The sequence below is a fragment of the Pan troglodytes genome, chromosome 20 (assembly GCF_028858775.2).
Source record: "Pan troglodytes isolate AG18354 chromosome 20, NHGRI_mPanTro3-v2.0_pri, whole genome shotgun sequence".
NCBI classification, from domain to species: domain Eukaryota; kingdom Metazoa; phylum Chordata; class Mammalia; order Primates; family Hominidae; genus Pan; species Pan troglodytes.
Genome location: NC_072418.2, coordinates 51,846,931 through 51,865,461, shown reverse-complemented (window position 1 = coordinate 51,865,461; position 18,531 = coordinate 51,846,931). Strand labels below are relative to the sequence as shown.

General features: G+C 52.8%; 1 protein-coding gene across 1 annotated transcript in view; it reads right to left on the bottom strand.

The window, feature by feature from the left end:
* Positions 1 to 2,716: 2,716 nt before the first annotated feature.
* Positions 2,717 to 18,531, bottom strand: part of NUCB1 (nucleobindin 1) — a 26,780-nt gene continuing 10,965 nt past the window's right edge. The window contains exons 7-15 of the mRNA XM_016936478.4: positions 14,885 to 14,988; positions 12,946 to 13,131; positions 12,579 to 12,669; positions 7,345 to 7,403; positions 7,006 to 7,098; positions 6,842 to 6,934; positions 4,820 to 4,990; positions 4,210 to 4,315; positions 2,717 to 3,670 (exon numbers count right to left, since the gene is read on the bottom strand). Of these exons, the coding sequence (XP_016791967.1) occupies positions 3,564 to 3,670; positions 4,210 to 4,315; positions 4,820 to 4,990; positions 6,842 to 6,934; positions 7,006 to 7,098; positions 7,345 to 7,403; positions 12,579 to 12,669; positions 12,946 to 13,131; positions 14,885 to 14,988 (1,010 nt within the window). The 3' untranslated portion in view covers positions 2,717 to 3,563. The remainder of the gene's footprint in view (positions 3,671 to 4,209; positions 4,316 to 4,819; positions 4,991 to 6,841; positions 6,935 to 7,005; positions 7,099 to 7,344; positions 7,404 to 12,578; positions 12,670 to 12,945; positions 13,132 to 14,884; positions 14,989 to 18,531) is intronic.

Here is an 18,531-nt window from a genome sequence, read left to right as displayed (position 1 = left end):
AGGCTGGGCTTGAACTCCTGCCCTCAAGTGATCCGCCCACATCAGCCTCCCAAAGTGCTGGGATTATAGTTGTGAGTGACTGCGCCTGGCCCTATTTATTTATTTTTTTACATAGAGATGGGGTCTCCCTATATTGCCCAGGTTGGCCTCAAACTCCTGGGCTCAAAGGATCCTTCCTCCTTGGCCTCCTGAAGCGTTGGGATTATAGGCATCAGCCACTGTGCCCGGCCTATTTATTTTTCTCGAGAAAGGGTCTTGCCCTGTCTCCCAGGCTGGAGTGCAGTGGCGTGGTCATGGCTCACTGTAGCCTTAACCTTCTGTGGCCAAGCGATTCTTCTGTCCTTAAGCCTCCTGAGTAGCTGGGACCACAGGTGCATGCCACAACACCCGGCTTTTTTTTTTTTTTTTTTTTTTTAGAGATGAGGTCTTGCCATGTTGCTCAGGCTGGTCTTGAGCTCTGAGCTTGAGTCATCCTCCTGTCATCCTCTCCTGAAACCCCCCACCCTGCCCATCCCTGGCCTCCAAAGTGCTGGGCTTATAGGCATGAACCACTGTGCCTGGCCAGAATTTCATTTAAACAAATACTCCTGGCCGGGCGTGGTGGCTCAGGCCTGTAATCCCAACACTGTGGGAGGCCGAGGCGGGGGGATCACCTGAGGTCAGGAGTTCTCAAGACCAGCCTGACCAACATGGTGAAAGCCCCATCTCTACTAAAAATACAGAAAAATTAGCCGGGTGTGTGCTGGGCACCTGTAATCCCAGCTACTCAGGAGACTGAGGCAGGAGAATCGCTTGAACCCAGGAGGCAGAGGTTGCAGTAAACCGAGATCGCGTCATTGTACTCCAGCCTGGGAGACAGAGCAAGACTCTGTCTCCAAAAACAAAACAAAACAAAAACAAATATTCCCCGCTTGCTTTTTACCAGACCCCAACTTGGTCCAAGGAAAGCATCCCCATCCCAGGTGAGGATGAAACCACCACTGGTGGATGCCAGCTTGGTGGATCTGTCTGCAGCTGTCACTGACCTGTGCCTCACAGCCAGTGGGATATAAGGGAACATGAGGAGAGGGCTGAAAGGAGAGGGAACTCCGGGGACAGATTTTCTCCCACTTAACAATGCCCAGAACAGAATGCGGCCTCTTCCTTCACTGGCTGTTGGTGACATCTGGAGCAGCTGCAGCTACCTTGGGACCATGAGGGGGAGTCCAGCCCCCAAACCTATCCTTGGCACAGCTAGGGGATGCGAGAACCTGGTTCCCTGAAGTCATCCTGCCTTGGGACATCTTGGTTTTTATCATAATTCATTTTTATTTATTCTTTTTTCTATTAGAGACAGGGCCTCATTCTGTCACCCAGCCTGGAGTGCAGTGGAGTGATAGATCATGGCTCACTGCAGCCTCAAACTCCAGGGCTCAAGGGATCCTCCCACACCAGCCTCCTAAGCAGCTGAGACTACAGGCACACACTACCATGCCCAGCTAATTTTTTTTCTTTTTCTGAGAGATGGGGTCTTGCTATGTTGCCCAGGCTAGTCTCAAACTCCTCAGCTCAAGTGATCCTCTTGCCTCAGCCTTCTTTTTTTCAGACAGTCTCGCTCTGTCACCCAGGCTGGAGTGCAGTGGCATGATCTCGGCTTACTGCAACCTCTGCCTCCTGGGTTCAAGCAATTCTCCTGCCTCAGCCTCCTGAGTAGCTGGGACTACAGGTGCCTGCCACCACGCCCAGCTAATTTTTTTAGTATTTTTAGTAGAGAAAGGGTTTCACCGTGTTAGCCAGGATGGTCTCCATCTCCTGAGCTCATGATCTATCCGCCTCTGCCTTCTAAAGTGCTGGGACTACAGGTGGAGCCACCATACCTGGTACATTCTTTTTTTTTTTTGAGATGGAATCTTGCTCTGGCACTCCGGTTGGAGTGCAGTGGTGCAATCTTGGCTCGCTGCAACCTCCGCCTCCCAGGATCAAGCAATTCTCTTGCCTCAGCCTCCTGAGTAGCTGGGATTACAAGTGCCCACCACCACACCCGGCTCATCTTTGTATTTTTAGTAGAGATGGGGTTTTGCCATGTTGACCAGGCTGGTCTTGAACTCCTGGCCTCAAGTGATCCACCCTATCTTGGCCTTTCGAAGTGTTGGGATTACAGGCGTGAGCCACAGCACCTGGCCAAATTCATCTTTTAAAAGTTGCTTAATCCCCGCCAGGTGCAGTGGCTCACTCCTGTAATCCCAGCACTTTGGGAGGCTAAGGTGGGCAGATCATGATGTCAGGAGTTCGAGACCAGCCTGGCCAATATGGTGAAACCCCCCCATCACTACTAAAACAATGCAAAAATTAGAAGGCCGGGCGTGGTGGCAGGCAGCTGTAATCCCAGCTACTCGGGAGGCTGAGGCAGGAGAATCGCTTGATCCCAAAAGGCAGAGGTTGCAGTGAGCTGAGATTACACCACTGCACTCCAGCCTGGGTGACAGAGTAAGACTCCATCTCAAAAAAAAAAAAAAAAAAAAATTGCTTAATCCCAGGTTTGGGTTTTCTGTCCTTGTGGCTGAAGGGACCCTGAGTGAAGGCTGCAGACTCATCAGGGGCAGACGGAAAGATACCAGGATTGAGCCTCTCAGAAGTGATGCTTGAATCCAGTCTTCAAAGATGAGGACTCCGGCAGGTGACGTGGCAATAGCGTTTTGGAGGGACCAGTCCAGATACACAGGCACGGAGCCATGCATTTGTTCCAGAAAGTATATTTGGATGGAACCGGAACACGGAACAGGACACACAGCAGGATGCGGAGCAGTGTCAGATGAGGCCAGAAAGGTGGGTGGGACTGGTCTTCAGGGGCTCCAGATGAGGCTGAGGGGCTGGGCCTAGGTCCTGGAGTGGGGTCAGCTCTGGGACCCTTCTGGGGCTGTGTGGGGAAGGGGCTGGGGGCCAAGAGGTCCAGGAGGAGGCTGGCAATGAGATGGCTGGAAGCCAGGGGTTCAGGGAGGCCCGGGCTCCTGGTATCAGGGTTCACCGGCTATACTGAGGATCCCCTGCCCCTGGCACCCAGCTGTGGAGGGGACACTGTCTTTGAGGCATCACTGGTTCCACAAAAGGTAGGGGAAGGTCTTGAGGGACCACCCCATGCCCTCATTAATCAACCAGAAGCTTGGCCCGGAGCAGCAGCGGGGATTCCAGTAGCTGTGGGCATACAGGATGCTAGGGCGGCCACAACCCAGGCAGCTGAGGCCGAGCCACCTAGGAACGCAGGCTCAGAGCAGACCCTCTTGGGACAGACGGAGAAGGGGAGGGGGCGGGCTTCCCTAAGTTAAGCCGATCACTGAGCACCTCACTGGACACGAGAGAAGGCAAGCCCCTCAGAGGACAGAAGGGAAGAGTCACAGACTTGGAGGCTGTGAAAGTGGAGACAGGTGGACCTGGGGTGGCAGCAATGCATGAAATGCCAGGCCGTGCCCCCGCCCCAGGAGCCCAACATGACACCGGCCCCCAGGGAAGCTGACTGTGCCACTTCATCCAGCGCCCATCAGTCTCCTTGGAGCATCAGGAATCCTGAGGGCTGGGGTCCCGGAGGATCACAGATGCTGGGGCACCTCAACCTCAGGGAGCCGCTCGAGAAGTTTCTTTTCTGAAGTGTCCACCTCCTTCTGGTCACCGGCTGGAGCTGGGACAGGTACATCGTCTGGAAATGGAGGGAGGGAATGGTGGCACAGGACATCCGAACCCCTCCTCCCCCAGGACCCCAGAGGCCCAGCCCCTCCTCCCTCACACCCAGGGGTCCAGCCCCCAGCCCCTCCCCCCTCACACCCAGGGGTCCCAGCCCCCAGCCCCTCCTCCCTCACACCCAGGGGTCCCAGCCCCCAGCCCCTCCTCCCTCACACCCAGGGGTCCCAGCCCCCAGCCCCTCCTCCCTCACACCCAGGGGTCCCAGCCCCCAGCCCCTCCTCCCTCACACCCAGGTGTCCAGCCCCCAGCCCCTCCTCACTCACACCCAGGGGTCCCAGCCCCCAGCCCCTCCTCACTCACACTCAGGAGTCCAGGCCCAGCCCCTCATCCTTCAGACCCAGGAGTCCGGACCCCCAGTCCCTCTTGCCTCAGATCTGGGAGTCTGGGCCCCCAGTCCCTCTTCCCTCAGATCTGGGAGTCCAGGCCCCAGCCCCTCCAACCTCAGACCCAGGGGTCCAGCCCTGCAGCCCCTCCTCCCTGGACTAGGGCCAGCACCTGTGTCTGGGTGGAACTTGAGCTGCCCCTCAGGGTGGGCAGCCGGGGCCTTGTGGCCTTGCTGCTGCTGCTGCTGCTGCTTCCGCTGCTCCATGTGCAGCACAGCCTGTGGGAGGTGGGGGGGTCACACAGACAAGAGGGTGTGACGCTGGCATTGCAAGTGCTCAGGCCTCAGTCCCCAAACTGAGACTTCACAGCAACCTGCTAAGTGGTCACTGGCCAATCCCTTCTCCGTGGGCCTCAGTTTTTCTCTTTCATTGACAGTCGGGCTTAATAATAGTCAAGGATCCAGTTCTCCCTCCAGTCACGGCTTGGGTCTTGCTTTGGGACAGGGAAACCCTCACCCATCCCTGGCTGAGTCTGCCTTTCTCCCCCTCCTGGGCCTTTCCCTCCTCACTTACAGCCTTACTGCCCTTATCTCACATGGCAGCCACAGAGCCGTCAGAGACGGGAAAACGTCTGCCCTTACTCAAGATGGCGGTGAATACTTGAGGCTCCCCCAGTGATTAACATGGTGGCCACAGGCCTTCCCAGCTTCTGGACACCCATGGGGACACGGACACGGGCAGCCAGAGATTCAGTGGATGGAAGCAGCTTCCCCCGCTGTCACCTGCTGCAGCTCTCTCTTCTGGGCCTCCAGGCGGCCCTGGGACCGCCCTAGAGCCTCTGTCTCCTGGCTGAGGCGCTGGGCCTTGGCATTCAGCTCTGCCTCCCGGGCAGCCAGCTCCTCTTCAAAGCGCCTCAGCTCTTCCTCGGTGTAGGCAGGGTGCATCTCCACTGTCTGCAGGGCAGGCACAAGGGCCATCAGGGGCACAGGTCCAACCTCGGCCCACCCATGTTGGAGAGGGTTGTGCCAATGGGGGAGGTGTAGAGGAGGCTGGGAGGCCAGGGCCATGTGGGTGGGCAAAGAAGCCCAAGTGGGAGGTGGGAGTGGGATAAAGACCGAGAGACAAGGCCGGGCACCATGGCTCCCACCTGTAATCCCAGGACTTTGGGAGGCGAAAGTGGGAAGGATCACTTGACGCCAGGAGTTCAAGGTCAGCCTGGGCAACGGAGCGAGACCCTGTCTCTACAGAAAATTGGCCGGGCATCTTGAAAAATATATAGAAATAGGCCAGGCACCATGGCTCACACCTGTAATCCCAGCACTTTCGGAGGCTGAGGTGGGTGGCTCACCTGAGGTCAGTAGTTTGAGATGAGCCTGACCAACATGGAGAAACCCGTCTCTACTAAAAATACAAAATTAGCTGGGCATGGTGGTACGTGCATATAATCCCAGCTACTCAGGAGGCTGAGGCAGGAGAATTGCTTGAACCTGGGAGGTGGAGGTTGCAGTGAGCTGAGAATGCACCATTGCACTACAGCCTGGGCAACAAGAGCAAAACTCTATATTGAAAAATAAACAAACAAATAAATAAATAAATAAAACAGAGACCTAGATTAGCTGGGCATGGTGGTATGTGCCTGTAGTCCCAGTTACTCAGGAGGCTAAGGAAGGAGGATCACCTGAGCCCAGGAATTCAAGGCTACAGTGAACTATGATTACACCACTGCACTCCAGCCTGGGTGACAGGAGACCCTGTCTCAAAAAATATTAATAAATAAATAAAAGAATGAGCTAGATTAGCTAGGCATGCTGGCATGTGCCTGTAGTCCCAGCTAATAGGGAGGCTCAGGCAGGAGGATCACTTGAGGACAGGAGTTTGAGGCTGCAGTGGGCCATGATAACACCCCTGCACTCCAGCCTGGGTAATCCCAGCACTTTGGGAGGCTGAGAAGGGTGGATAGCTTGAGTCCAGGAGTTTCAGAGCAGCCTGGCCAACATGGCAAAACCCTGTCTCTACCAAAAAATACAAAAATTAGCTAGGTGTGGTGCGGTGGTGCATGCCTGTAATCCCACCACTTAGGGAGGCCAGGTCAGGTGGATCGCTTGAGTCCAGCAGTTCTAGAGCAGCCTGGCCGATATGGCAAAACCCCATCTCTACAAAAAATACAAAAATTAGCCAGGCATGGTGGCTCACGCCTGTAATCCCAGCTACTCATGAGGCTGAGATGGGAGGATCGCTTGAATCCAAGAGGCGGAGGTTGCAGTGAGCCGAGATCCCACCACTGGGCTCCAGCCTACGCGACAGAGCAAGACCCTGTTTCAGAAAAAAAAAAAAAAAAAAATCACACCTCTAATCCCAGCACTTTGGGAGGCCAAGGTGGGTGGATAACCTGAGGTCAGGAGTTTGAGACCAGCCTGGCCAACATGGTGAAATCCTGCCTCTACTAAAAATACAAAAATCAGCTGGGTGTGGTGGCACGCACCTATAATCCCAGCTACTCAAGAGGATGAGCCAGGAGAATTGCTTGAACCTGGGAGGTGGAGGCTGCAGTGAGCCGAGATTGTGCCACTGCACTGCAGCCTGGGCGATGGAGTGAGACTCCGTCTCAGAATAAATAAATAAATAAATAAATAAATAAGAGTCCTAGAGACAGGGGAGAACAGATACCCAGAGATAGAGATGCAGTGACCCAGAAGAATGGACGGAGACCCAGAGAGAAAGAGAAGGGGCCTGAGATTCTGAAAGAAAGGTCATGGCTGGAAGAGAGAGAGGTTCAGGACCCCGAGTATCCCCCATGTTCTCACCTCCCAGCCCTCCCCGGTGTCCCCAAACTCCTTCCTCTGAGTGGATGCGAGGAACTCCTCCAGGGTCACGAGGCGGTCCTGGTTGGTGTCCACCTGGGGAGCCAGATAAGGGTGAGTGACAGAGCTGGGGCCCCGTCCTCTCCCCCGCCTGGCCCCCACCTCACATTCTTCATCACATGCTCCCGCATGCGCAGTCGCTCCTCCTCCATCTCCCGCATGTCGTCCTCCTCATTCTTTGGGTCGTACACTTTCTCCAGCTGCAGGAGCAAGCGAGAGGCAGACAGCATTGAGAGGTCCCCAGCGAGCTCAATCCCGACAACTTCAACTCCCAGCAGTCCTTTGCGCACGCCACCACTCCTGGGAGCCGTTTTTGCCCCAGGGGCTGATGGGAGTTGTAGTTTTCACTGAGCTCCCATCCAGGGGGATTTAAGGGGACTGCTAGGAGGAAACAAGTGGCTGATCTGGGCGTCCCTCCAGGTGCCCGAGGCTTCCAAGATGCTCACCTCCTTAGTGAAGAGTGCCTCCAGCTCCTGCTCATCCAGGACACCATCACTGTTGATATCTGAAGGGAAGAGGATAGCAAGGTATCTCAGGGGACCGAGGACGGGATGTGTAAGGTCCCTGGTGAAGAAATTTTGGGCTGATGTGGGGTCTGTTATCAGAGGACAGGTAACTACGGGTCTCCCGCGGTGGAACGGTGGCCCCCAGGCTTTAGCACCCCACTAGACCCGTTGCTAGGGCCACCGCCTAGCGACCAGGGGGTTGAGAATGGAATAGATGAAAGGGAGGGTTCGAGGAAACATGCTTGGGTCACTGTCATGCAGGATTCTCTGGCCCTGGCATTCAGTGCTCTGGACACAGAGTCAGCTCCAGGGTTATCAGGGACCTCTGCCTCCCAGACAACCAGGCCAGTGCCGACTCCAGTTGTGAGGGGAGCCTCTCCTACCAACGTAGACCCCACAGCTGCAGGGCTTCAGGCTCGGTCAGCCACACTTCCTGTCCTCACCACCGGCCCTCCTTCCTCGGCTCCCTCAGACAAGCACAACCTTCCTCCTGCAGAGGAGGCCAGGAACCCTCATCTTGCAAATCCAGTGGTTAATTTCTACCTGCATCTGACTTGACTTTCTGCCCTTGGCTTCCAGAACATGATTCTGTCCTCTCTGGCTGCCCCTCCACCTCCTTTGACGGCTCCATCCTCTTCCTGACCTCCACATGCTAGTGCGGCCCAGGGCTCAGGCCTGGGGGTCTCTTCTCTGCCTAAACTCTGGATCTGCGCTGTCCAGTACAGTAGCCGCTAGCCACATGGGCTGTTTAAATTTAAATTGATTAAGATTAAAGAAAATGTAGGGGCCAAACTTAGGGGCTCATGCCTGTAATCCCAGTACTTTGGAAGGCTAAGGCAAGATCACTTGAGCACATTAAGTTCGAGACCAGCTTAGAAAAGATGGCTAGACCCCGTCTCTACAAAAAAAAAAAAAAAAAGTAAAAAATTGGGCCGGGTGCGGTGGCTCACGCCTGTAATCCCAGCACTTTGGGAGGCCGAGGCAGGAGGATCACCTGAAGTCAGGAGTTCAAGACCAGCCTGGCCAGCATAGTAAAACCCCGTCTCTACAAAAATACAAAAATTAGCCAGGCATAATGCCAAGTGCCTGTAACCCCAGCTACTCAGGAGGCTGAGGCAGGAGAATAGCTTGAACCTGGGAGGCGGGGGTTGCAGTGTGCCAAGATCATGCCATTGCACTCCAGCCTGGGCAACAGAGCAAGACTCTGCCTCAAAAAGAAAAAAAAAATTTAAAAATTGGCTGGGCATGGTGGTGTGCACCTATGATCCCAGCTACTCTAAGGGTTGAGGTGGAAGAATCACTTGAGCCCAGGAGGTCTGGGTTGCAGTGAGCCATGATCACGCCACTGCACTGCAGCCTGGGTGACAAAGGGAAGCCCCATCTCTAAAAATAAAAAAAATGAAAAATAAAAAAAGGTATAGGGAGTTGCTCTGAACCTATTCTGGTCTGTAGGGACTGCCTGATTAAAAAGATTAAATAAGGTTTTAATTTCTTTATTTTTTAGAGACAGGGTCTCACTCTGTCACCCAGGCTGGAGTGCAATGGTGTGATCGTAGCTCACTGAAGCCTTGAACTCCTCGGCTCAAGTGATCCTCCCACCTCAGCCTCCCAAGTAGCTGGGACTACAGATGCACGCCACCACACCCACCTAATTTTTGTATTTGTTTTCGTAGAGATGGGGTTTTGCCATGTTGCCCAGGCTGGTCTTGAACTCCTGGTCTCAAGGGATCCAGCCGCCTTGGCTTCCCAAAGTGCTGGGATTATAGGGGTAAGCCACTGCACCGGGCCTATTTATTTGTTTACTTATTTTTGAGACAGAGTCTCGCTCTGTTGCCAGGCTGGAGTGCAGTGGCATGATCTCAGCTCACTGCAACCTCCACCTCCAGGGTTTAAGTGATTCTCCTGCCTCAGCCTCCTGAGTAGCTGGGACTGCAGGTGCGTGCCACCATGCCCAGATAATTTTTGTATTTTTAGTAGAGACGGGGTTTCACTATGTTGGCCAGGATGGTCTCAATCTCTTGAGCTCCTGATCTGCCTGCCTTGGCCTCCGAAAGTGCTGGGACTACAGGCGTGAGCCACTGAGCCCAGCCTATTTTCTATTTTTTAGAGACAGGGTTTCACTCTGTTGCCCAGGCTGGAGGGCACTGGTATGATCATAGCTCACTGCAGCCTTGAATTCCTGGACTCAAGTGATCCTCCCACCTCTGCCTCCCAAGGAGCTGGGACTACAGATGCACGCCACCACACCCAGCTAATTTTTGTATTTTATTTGTAGAGATGGGTTTGTGCCATGTTGCCCAGGCTGGCCTTGAACTCCTGGACTCAAGGGATCCACCCACCTCGGCCTCCCAAAGTGCTGGGATTACAGGCGTGAGCCACCGCATCCAGCCCAAATGTCCTCTCTAGAGCTGTGCTGGGACTCCAGTACAGCAGCCACTAGCCACATGGGGCAATTGAAATAGAAATTAATATCCAGTAGAATGAAAACTTCAGTTCCTCACCATTATGCTAAGTGAAATAAGCCAAACACACACACACACACACACACACACACACACACACACACACGACAAATACCAAAAGATTCTACTCGCATGAAGTACCTAAAATAGTCAAAATCATAGAGACAGAAAATAGAATGGTGGTTGCTAGAGAGCGGGGGAAAGAAGGGGAGGGCGAGTGGTTTAATGGATACAGTTTCGGTTGTGCGAGATGAAGAGCTCTCAGAATTGGTTGCATGACAGTGTAAATATACTTAATACTATTGAACTGTACAATTAAACATGTTTAAAGCTGGGCGCAGTGGTACACACCTGCAGTCTCAGCTACTCAGGTGATTGAGGCAGGAGGATTGTTTGAGGCCTGGAGTTTGAGTCCAGCCTGGGCAACACAGCAAGATCCTCTCTCAAAAAAAACCCACAAAACACGGGGGGTGGTGCCCAGTGGGATGGCTCATGCTTGTAACCCCAGCACTTTGGGAGGCCAAGATAGGTGGATCGCTTGAGCATAGGAGTTTGAGACCAGCCTGGGCAACATGGTAAAACCTTGCCTTTACTAAAAATTAAAAAAATTAGCCAGGCATAGTGGTACGTGCCTGTGGTCCCAGATACTTGGGAGGCTGAGGGGGAGGATCACTTGAACCTGGGTGGTCAAGGCTGCGAGGTAGTACACGTCACTACCTGAGACCCCATTACAGAATCTTCTAATTCTTTTTTACTTTTTATTGCTTTTTGAGACAGAGTCTCACTCTGTTGCCCAGGCTGGAGTGCAGTGGTGTGATCTCAGCTCATTGCAACCCCCGCCTTCCGCCTCACGGGTTCAAGCGATTCTCCTGCCTCAGCCTCCTGAGTAGCTGGGACTATAGGTGAGCACTACCATGCCTGGCTAATTTTTGTTTTGTTTTGTTTTTTAATTTTTGTATTTTTAGTAGAGACTGGGTTTTGCCATGTTGGCCAGGCTGGTCTCCAACTCGTGGCCTCAAGGGACCCACCCGCCTAGGCCTCCCAAAGTGTTGGTATTACAGGCGTGAGCCACCACACCCGGCCTAGAACCTTCGTTGATTCTGAGATGCACTTTTGTGTTCTTCTATTTTATCACCCCTGAAATAGGGATGTATCTTTATTTAACTTTTAATTTTTATTTTTTTCTTTGTTTTTTTGAGATGGAGTCTTGCTCTGTCACCCAGGCTGCAGTGCAATGGCATGATCTTGGCTCACTGCAAACTCCGCCTCCCGAGTTCAAGTGATTCTCCCACCTCAGCCTCCTGAGTAGCTGGGATTACAGGCACTCACGATCATGCCCGGCTAATTTTGGTATTTTTGTGGAGATGCGGGTTTCACCATGTTGGCCAGGCTGGTCTTGAACTCCTGACCTCAGGTGATCCTCCCACCTCAACCTCCCAAAATGCTGGGATTATAGGTGTGAGCCACCACACCTGGTCTATTTTTTTTTTTTTTTTTTAAATAGAGATAGGGTCTCACTTTGTTGTCCAGGCTGGTCTTAAATTCCTGGGCTCAAGCCATCTTCCACCTTGGCCTACCAAAGTGCTGGGATTACAGACGTGAGCCACTGCACCCAGCCCAGGACGCATCTTGTTTTCAATGGTGCGTTAATTTAATTGGCAGCTTACGTAAAATGCTAGCACCTCTCATACTGTACAGTCTCGTGGAGTTACTAAAGTATGGTATGATCTGTGTGCCTGATCACTGGCTCTGAGGGGGAGGTACTTTGTTTTGTTTACAGTTGTATCCACGGGGTCTTGACAAAGCTTGGTCCTTAGAGGGAACTTAGGAAAGGTTTGCTGAATGAATGAGTCAGGCCTTGCTAAGCTCTTCTGACCGGCTGCAGATTCTGGGACAGGGTGCTTGGCATACCTGAGGGGGCTTGGCAACCCCAGGCCACATTTCCAGACAGGAAGAGACAGACTGAGGGGAGTGTGCCTTTGATCCACCATAGAGAAAGGGCTTTCGAGGCCGGGCGCAGTGACTCACGCCTGTAATCCTAGCACTTTGGGAGGCTGAGGGGGCAGATCACACGAGGTTGGGAGTTCGAGACCAGCCTGGCCAACATGGTGAAACCCCATCTCTACTAAAAATACAAAAGTTAGCCGGGCATGTGGTGCATGCCTGTAATCCCAGCTACTCAGGAGGCTGAGGCAGGAGAATCATTTGAACCCGGGAGGCAGAGGGCAGGGGGTTGCAGTGAGCCGAGGTCATGCCACTGCACTCCAGCCTGGGCAACAGAGCAAGACTCCATCTCAAAAAAAAAAAAGGAAAAAGAAAAAGAGAAAGGGTTTTCCAGGCTTCTGGAGGCCTGGTTCTTAGGGAACAACCCACTCCTAGCGACAGGGCTCCCAGAGTGGACCAGGGCTTCTCCTGGGCTGCTGTGGGCAGAGGGCCCAGGCCTAGCCAAGCCTGGTTTGCTTACAGAGGACACCAGCTGTCCTTAGAACCCCGAGGTCTGGTGTTTGCTAGAAAAGAGGCCCAACCCTTCCATGCAGATCCTAGCCTTGTAGTCGGGAGAGGCAGGGCTGTCTGGTCAACCAGGGGACATAGGCTTGGCTCTTGGGCCTGACTAAGCCCTCCTGGGACAGACACACCCCTCTTAGCATTCAGGTCCTAGAAGGGTCAGAATCTAGGGTTCATCCTGGCTCTGGAACTCCCTCCCCACCTTACCATGCAGTATGAAGAAGGTCTTGGGGTTAAACCTGTTGGGGTCCAGTCCATCCAGCTCCTCCCACACCTCCTTCAACTGGGCTTGGCTGCCCTGTGGAGGGGAGAGCCAGGAGCTCATGAGCAAGAAGTCTGGATGCCATGGGATAAAACCAAATATCCCTTTACCCTCATCCAACAAACATCATCTCCCTCAAGCAAGAAAACTAAGAAAACTACAACTCCCAGCAGACCCTGGGGCAGCCAGGTACAGTAACAGGGAGTTTTTTGCCTCAAGGGCCCCTGGGAATTGTAGTTCTTTAACTGCTTTCTTGTCTTGCGTTTGAACTGGATGTGGTAGGGAGTGGATGGGTACAAATGGGGTCCTCACAGGCACGTTGACTTTAGGGTGCTCGCGGTGCCGGCGCTGTTGCTCTTCCAGCTTCCTCTCTGCCTCCTTTCTCTGCTCCTCTCCCAGTGACTCCAGATAACGCCGTCTCTCGTGTTCCTTAAGCATCTCGTAGCGCTTGAACTCTTCATGATGGGCTGCGTCGTACTGGGCAAGGTCCCGGGTGGCCTGGGGAAAGGCACAGGGTCATTCCCCTCTGCCCCCTCTGCCCAGCCCCCAATTCCAGCCTGTAAATGGCAGGCCCTTGGCCCTGAACCTGGCTGAGGGCAGCCCCAGCCTCTACCTGTCTTTCTTACGTCTCGTGTCCTAATGTCCCTTTTTTTTTTTTTTTTTTTGAGAGGGAGTCTTGCTCTGTTGCCCAGGCTGGAGTGCGGTGGCACAATCTCTGCTCACTGCCTCACTTCAACCTCTGTCTTCCGGGTTCAAGTGATTCTCCTGCCTCGGCCTCTCGAGTAGCTGGGATTATAGGCATGTGTCACCAGGCCCAACTGATTTTTGTATTTTTAGTAGAAACGAGGTTTCACCATGTTGGCCAGGCTGGTCTCAAACTCCTGACCTCAGGTGATCCGCCCACCTCAGCCTCCCAAAGTGCTGGGATTATAGGCGTGAGCCATCGAGCACAGCCTGATGTCACCCTTTTTGGTTTCCATGACTGCTCCTGCCCATAACACACTTTCTTCTCTTTATTCAAAACAGATTGGGACGGTTATACAATAGCAACTTCAACCCACCTCTTTCAAGTCCTCCACAATCTCCAGATCTTGGAGGAATAAGTAAATAGGAACAACATATGTGGTGAACTTAGTATTTATGTATTTCAGGTACAGCTAGGTGGCCAAGAACATAAGGTCAGACTAGGAGAGGTGGGTCATGCCTGGAATCCTAGCACTTTGGGAGGCTAGGGTGGGAGGATCATTTGAGCCCGGGAGTTCAAGACTAACTCACATAACACAGCGAGACCTTGTGTCTACTAAAAATTTTTAAAATTAGCCTGGTGCGGTGGCTTGCACCTCTGATCCCAGCTACTCAGGAGGGTCAGGTGGGAGGATTGCTTGAGCCCAGGAGGTCGAGGCTGCAGTGAGCTGTGATCATGCCACTGCACTCCAGCCTGGGCATCAGAGCAAGACGCTGTCTCAGGTAAAAAAAAAAAAAAAAAAGTAAAAAGAAACCAAAAAAAGAACAAGAGGTTTCTAACTATTTTGCCCAGCGTTCAAATCTAGGCTTTGCTTTGTGACCAAATCTCATAAGCTCTGTGACACTGGGCAAGTTACTCAGCCTCTTTGTGCCTCAGTTTCCACCTCTGTAAAATGGAGTTAACAATACCAGGTTGAACAGTATACTCCCCCCACACTCCCAAATTCATGTCCACCTGGAATCTCAGAATGTGATCTTATTTGGAAATAGAGTGTTTGCAGATGTAATTAGTTAAGATGATGGCCTGCTAGATTACGGTGGGTATCACTATAGGAAGAGCTGGGTGCGGTGGCTGACACTTGTAATCCCAGCACTTTGGGAGGCTGAGGCGGGTGGATCACCTGAGGTCAGGAGTTCGAGACCAGCCTGGCCAACATGGTGAAACCCTGTCTCTACTAAAAATACAAAAATTTTCTGGGCGTGACAGCAGGCACCTGTAATCCTAGCTACTCGGGAGGCTGAGGCAGGAGAATCGCTTGAACCCGGGAGGCGGAGGTTGCAGTGAGCCGAGATTGTGCCATTGCACTCCAGCCTGGGGGAAAACAGCGAGATTTCGTCTCAAAAAAAAAAAAAAGAAAAGAAAAGAAACGACTCAGCCCTCTACCAGCCTCCAACCTCAGAGAACACCAGCAGGAATGGTGAGCTGGCTCACGTCTGGGACTCTGTCCCCTTCTCCCCTTCCGCAAAGCTACCCTCAATCCTCTGCCTCCGGACCCACTCCCATTACCGTCTGGATCAGCAGCTCCAGGTCGCGGGCCTCGAATGTATGCTGGTTCTGAGGGTCCAGGTGTTCAAACTGTTTCAGGAGATTCAGATGATCCACCTGTACATCTGGAAGAGAGGGAAGAGTCCAACACCTGAGGGCATGTTCTTTCAGAACCCCCATCTTGGGCCAGACATGATCCAAAGAAGTCACGGACAGCACTAGGGAAGCCCAGAAGACAGCTTGAACCTGGGGCAATCAGGGAAGGCTTCCTGGAGGAGGTGATCCCATGACTGAGTCTGATGCTTACAATAATAACCATAATAAAAACTAACATGTACTGCCTACTTACTAGATGCCAGGCCATGCCCTAAGCACTTTAACTGTATTAATTCATTCACTTTCCAGAAAATCCTGACAACATGGGTTTTATGATTATCCCCATTTTATGAATGTGAAAACTGAGACCCCTTGAGGGGTTGTGACTGGTCTAGGGTACCAGCTAGCAAGTGGCAGAGTAAGGATGGGAACCAGCCATTGGACATCCAAAAGCCATGACACTCAACCATTTCTTTTTTTCTTTTCCTTCTTTTTTTTTTTTTTTTTTTTTTTGAGACAGGGTTTCACTCTGCAGTGGCAGGATCTCGGCTCGCTGCAACCTCTGCCTCCCAGGCTCAAGCAATCCTCCTGCCTCAGCCCCGAGTAACTGGGACTACAGGTGCATGCCACCACACTCGGCTAATTTTTGTATTTTTAGTAGAAACAGAAACAGGGTTTCACCATGTTGGCCAGGCTGGTCTTGAACTCCTGACCTCAGGTGATCCACCCACCTCGGCCTCCCAAAGTGTTGTGATTACAGGTGTGAGCCACCGCGCCCAGCCTCAACCACTCTTTAAAAAAACAGACAAGGCTGGGTGCGGTGACTCACGCCTGTAATCCCAGCACTTTGGGAGGCCAAGGGGGGTGTATCACAAGATCAAGAGATTGAGACCATCCTGGCCAACATGGTGAAACCCCATCTCTAATAAAAACATAAAAAATTAGCTGGGCATGGTGGTGCGCACCTGTAGCCCCAGCTACTTGGGAGGCTGAGGCAGGGGAATCACTGGAACCTGGGAGGCGGAGGTTGCAGTGAGCCGAGATCACGCCACTGCACCAGCCTGGTGACAGAGTGAGACTCCGTCTGAAAAATAAATAAATAAAATAAATACATACATACAAACAAAAGAAAAACATCAAAATTTTTGATAAAGCATCAACCAATCTTAGGGGTTAAATTGCGTGCTCCTAAGTTTCTATGTTGAAGTCCTAAGCCCCAGTACCTCAGAATGTGACCTGATTTGGAGACTAGGTCTTTACAGAGGGAATCAGGTTAAGATGAGGTCATTACTGTGGGCCCTAATCCAACATGATTGGTGACCTTATAAAAGGCAGAAATTTATGACTGGGCACAGTGGCTCATGCCTGTAATCCCAGCACTTTGGGAGACTGAGGTGGGAGGATCACTTGGGCTCAGGCATTCGAGACCAGCGTGGGCAACATGGTGAAACCCCATCTCTACAAAAAATATAAAAATTAGCTGTGTGCAGTGGTGTGTGCCTGTAGTCCCAGCTGCTCAGGAGGCTAAGGCAGGAGAATCACTTGAGCGTGGGAGGGGGAGGTTGCAGTGAGCCGAGATCGCACCACTGCACTCTAGCCTGGGGGATAGAAGTGAAACCCTGTCTCAAAATAATAATAGGCCAGGCACGGTGGCTCACACCTGTAATCCTAGCACTTTGGGAGGCCAAGGCGGGTGGATCACCTGAGGTCAGGAATTCGAAACCAGCCTGCCCAACATGGCGAAACTCCATCTGTACTAAAAATACAAAATTATCCAGGCATGGTGGCGCGTGCTTGTAATCCCAGCTACTTGGGAGTCTGAGGCAGGAGAATCGCTTGAACCTGGGAGGCAGAGGTTGCAGTGAGCCGAGATCGCGCCACCGCACTCCAGCCTGGGCAACGAGAGCAAAACTCTGTCTCGGAAAATAATAATAATAATAATTAATAAAAAATAATAATGAAAGGAGAAATTTGGGCCAGGCACACAGAGAGGAAAGATGGTGTGAAAATGCAGTGAGAAGACGGCCGTCTGCAAGCCAAGGAGAGGGGCCTGGTACAGATCCTCCCTCACAGCCCCAGAAGGAACCAGCCCTGCCAATACTTTCACTTTGGACTCTGACTGCAGGCCATGAGACAGTCAAGTTCTGTTGCTGAAGCACCTGGTCAGTGGTACTTGGTTACAGCAGCCTCAGCAAACAAGTGCAGCCTCCCTCGTATGGGAGCTTCCAAGTGGTCAGGAAGGGGTAGGGTTTCCAGGCAGGACAGGACAGCGCACACGCTGCCAACACACACTTACTCACCGCACGCACGTCTCCTGAGGCCTCTAGGGGCCCAGGCCTGTGCTGTGCAATGCTGGACCCAAAATGAATCAGCCTGGCCCTGGCCTCCAGTGGCCCTTGGTTAGGTGGGGAGAAAGACACACACACACGTACACACACACACACACACACACACACAATGAATCGGCCCAGCCCTGCCCTCTAGCAGCCAGCCCTTGGTCAGGTGGGCAGAAAGACACACACAAACACACACACACACACACACACACAGGCAGAAAGACACACACACACAGGTCAGGTGGGCAGAAAGACACACACACACACACACACACACACACACACACACACACGGGCAGCTAGAATTTGGGAGACCCAGGCTGCAGTGGAGGCAGCTCCGGCCCTGGCTGAGCCCAGAGGAGTGACAGGTGTGCAGGACACAGGTACAAACTGAATCTCAAATTCATTATTTGTGCCAGGGACATGTGTTGAGCCGCTATTCCAGGCTGACCCAGCACCGGCCGCTGTGGACACAGCAGGAATCAAATGATGACAGAATTCTGACTCTTGGAGGCCAGGCGGGGTGGCTCATGCCTGTAATCTCAGCAATTTGGGAGGCTGAGGCGGGTGGATCACCTGAGGTCAGGAGTTCGAGACCAGCCTGGCCAACATGGTGAAACCCTGTCTCTATTAAAAATACAAAATTAGCCAGGTATGGTGGCAGGCACCTGTAATCCCAGATACTCAGGAGGCTGAGGCAGGAGAATCGCTTGAACCTGGGAGGCAGAGGTTGCAGTGAGCCAAGATCGCGCCACTGCACTCCAGCCTGGGCGACAGAGTGAGACTCTGTCTCAAAAACAACAACAACAACCAAAAGAGTTCTGCCTCTTGGAGCACCCAGTCTAGAGAGACAGAGAACAGGTGACCAAGGGGTGAACAAAGGAATACCAAGGACACAAATAACACAGAGGCTCCTTCACACAGGACAGCTGGGGCGGTGACACCCTGAGGAGGTGACATTCCAGGGGAGACGGAAGGTCCATGGACCAGGCAAAGAGCCCTGAGAAAGAATGTCACGGGAGAGCGCGGCGAACAGACAAAGGTCCCGAGGCTGCACCCCAGCAATTTCTAAAAATGCTGACGCAAGAAGGTCAGGGTGCACAGGGGAAGGGCAGGGTTGGGCGGGTGTGGCCAAAGTCCACCCAGGCTCCGAGCAGCCAAGAGGAACATGAATGCGGGCCTGAGGGCACTGGGGTGCCGGGGGCAGGCTCTGGGCAGAGGAGGGACGGGACGAGC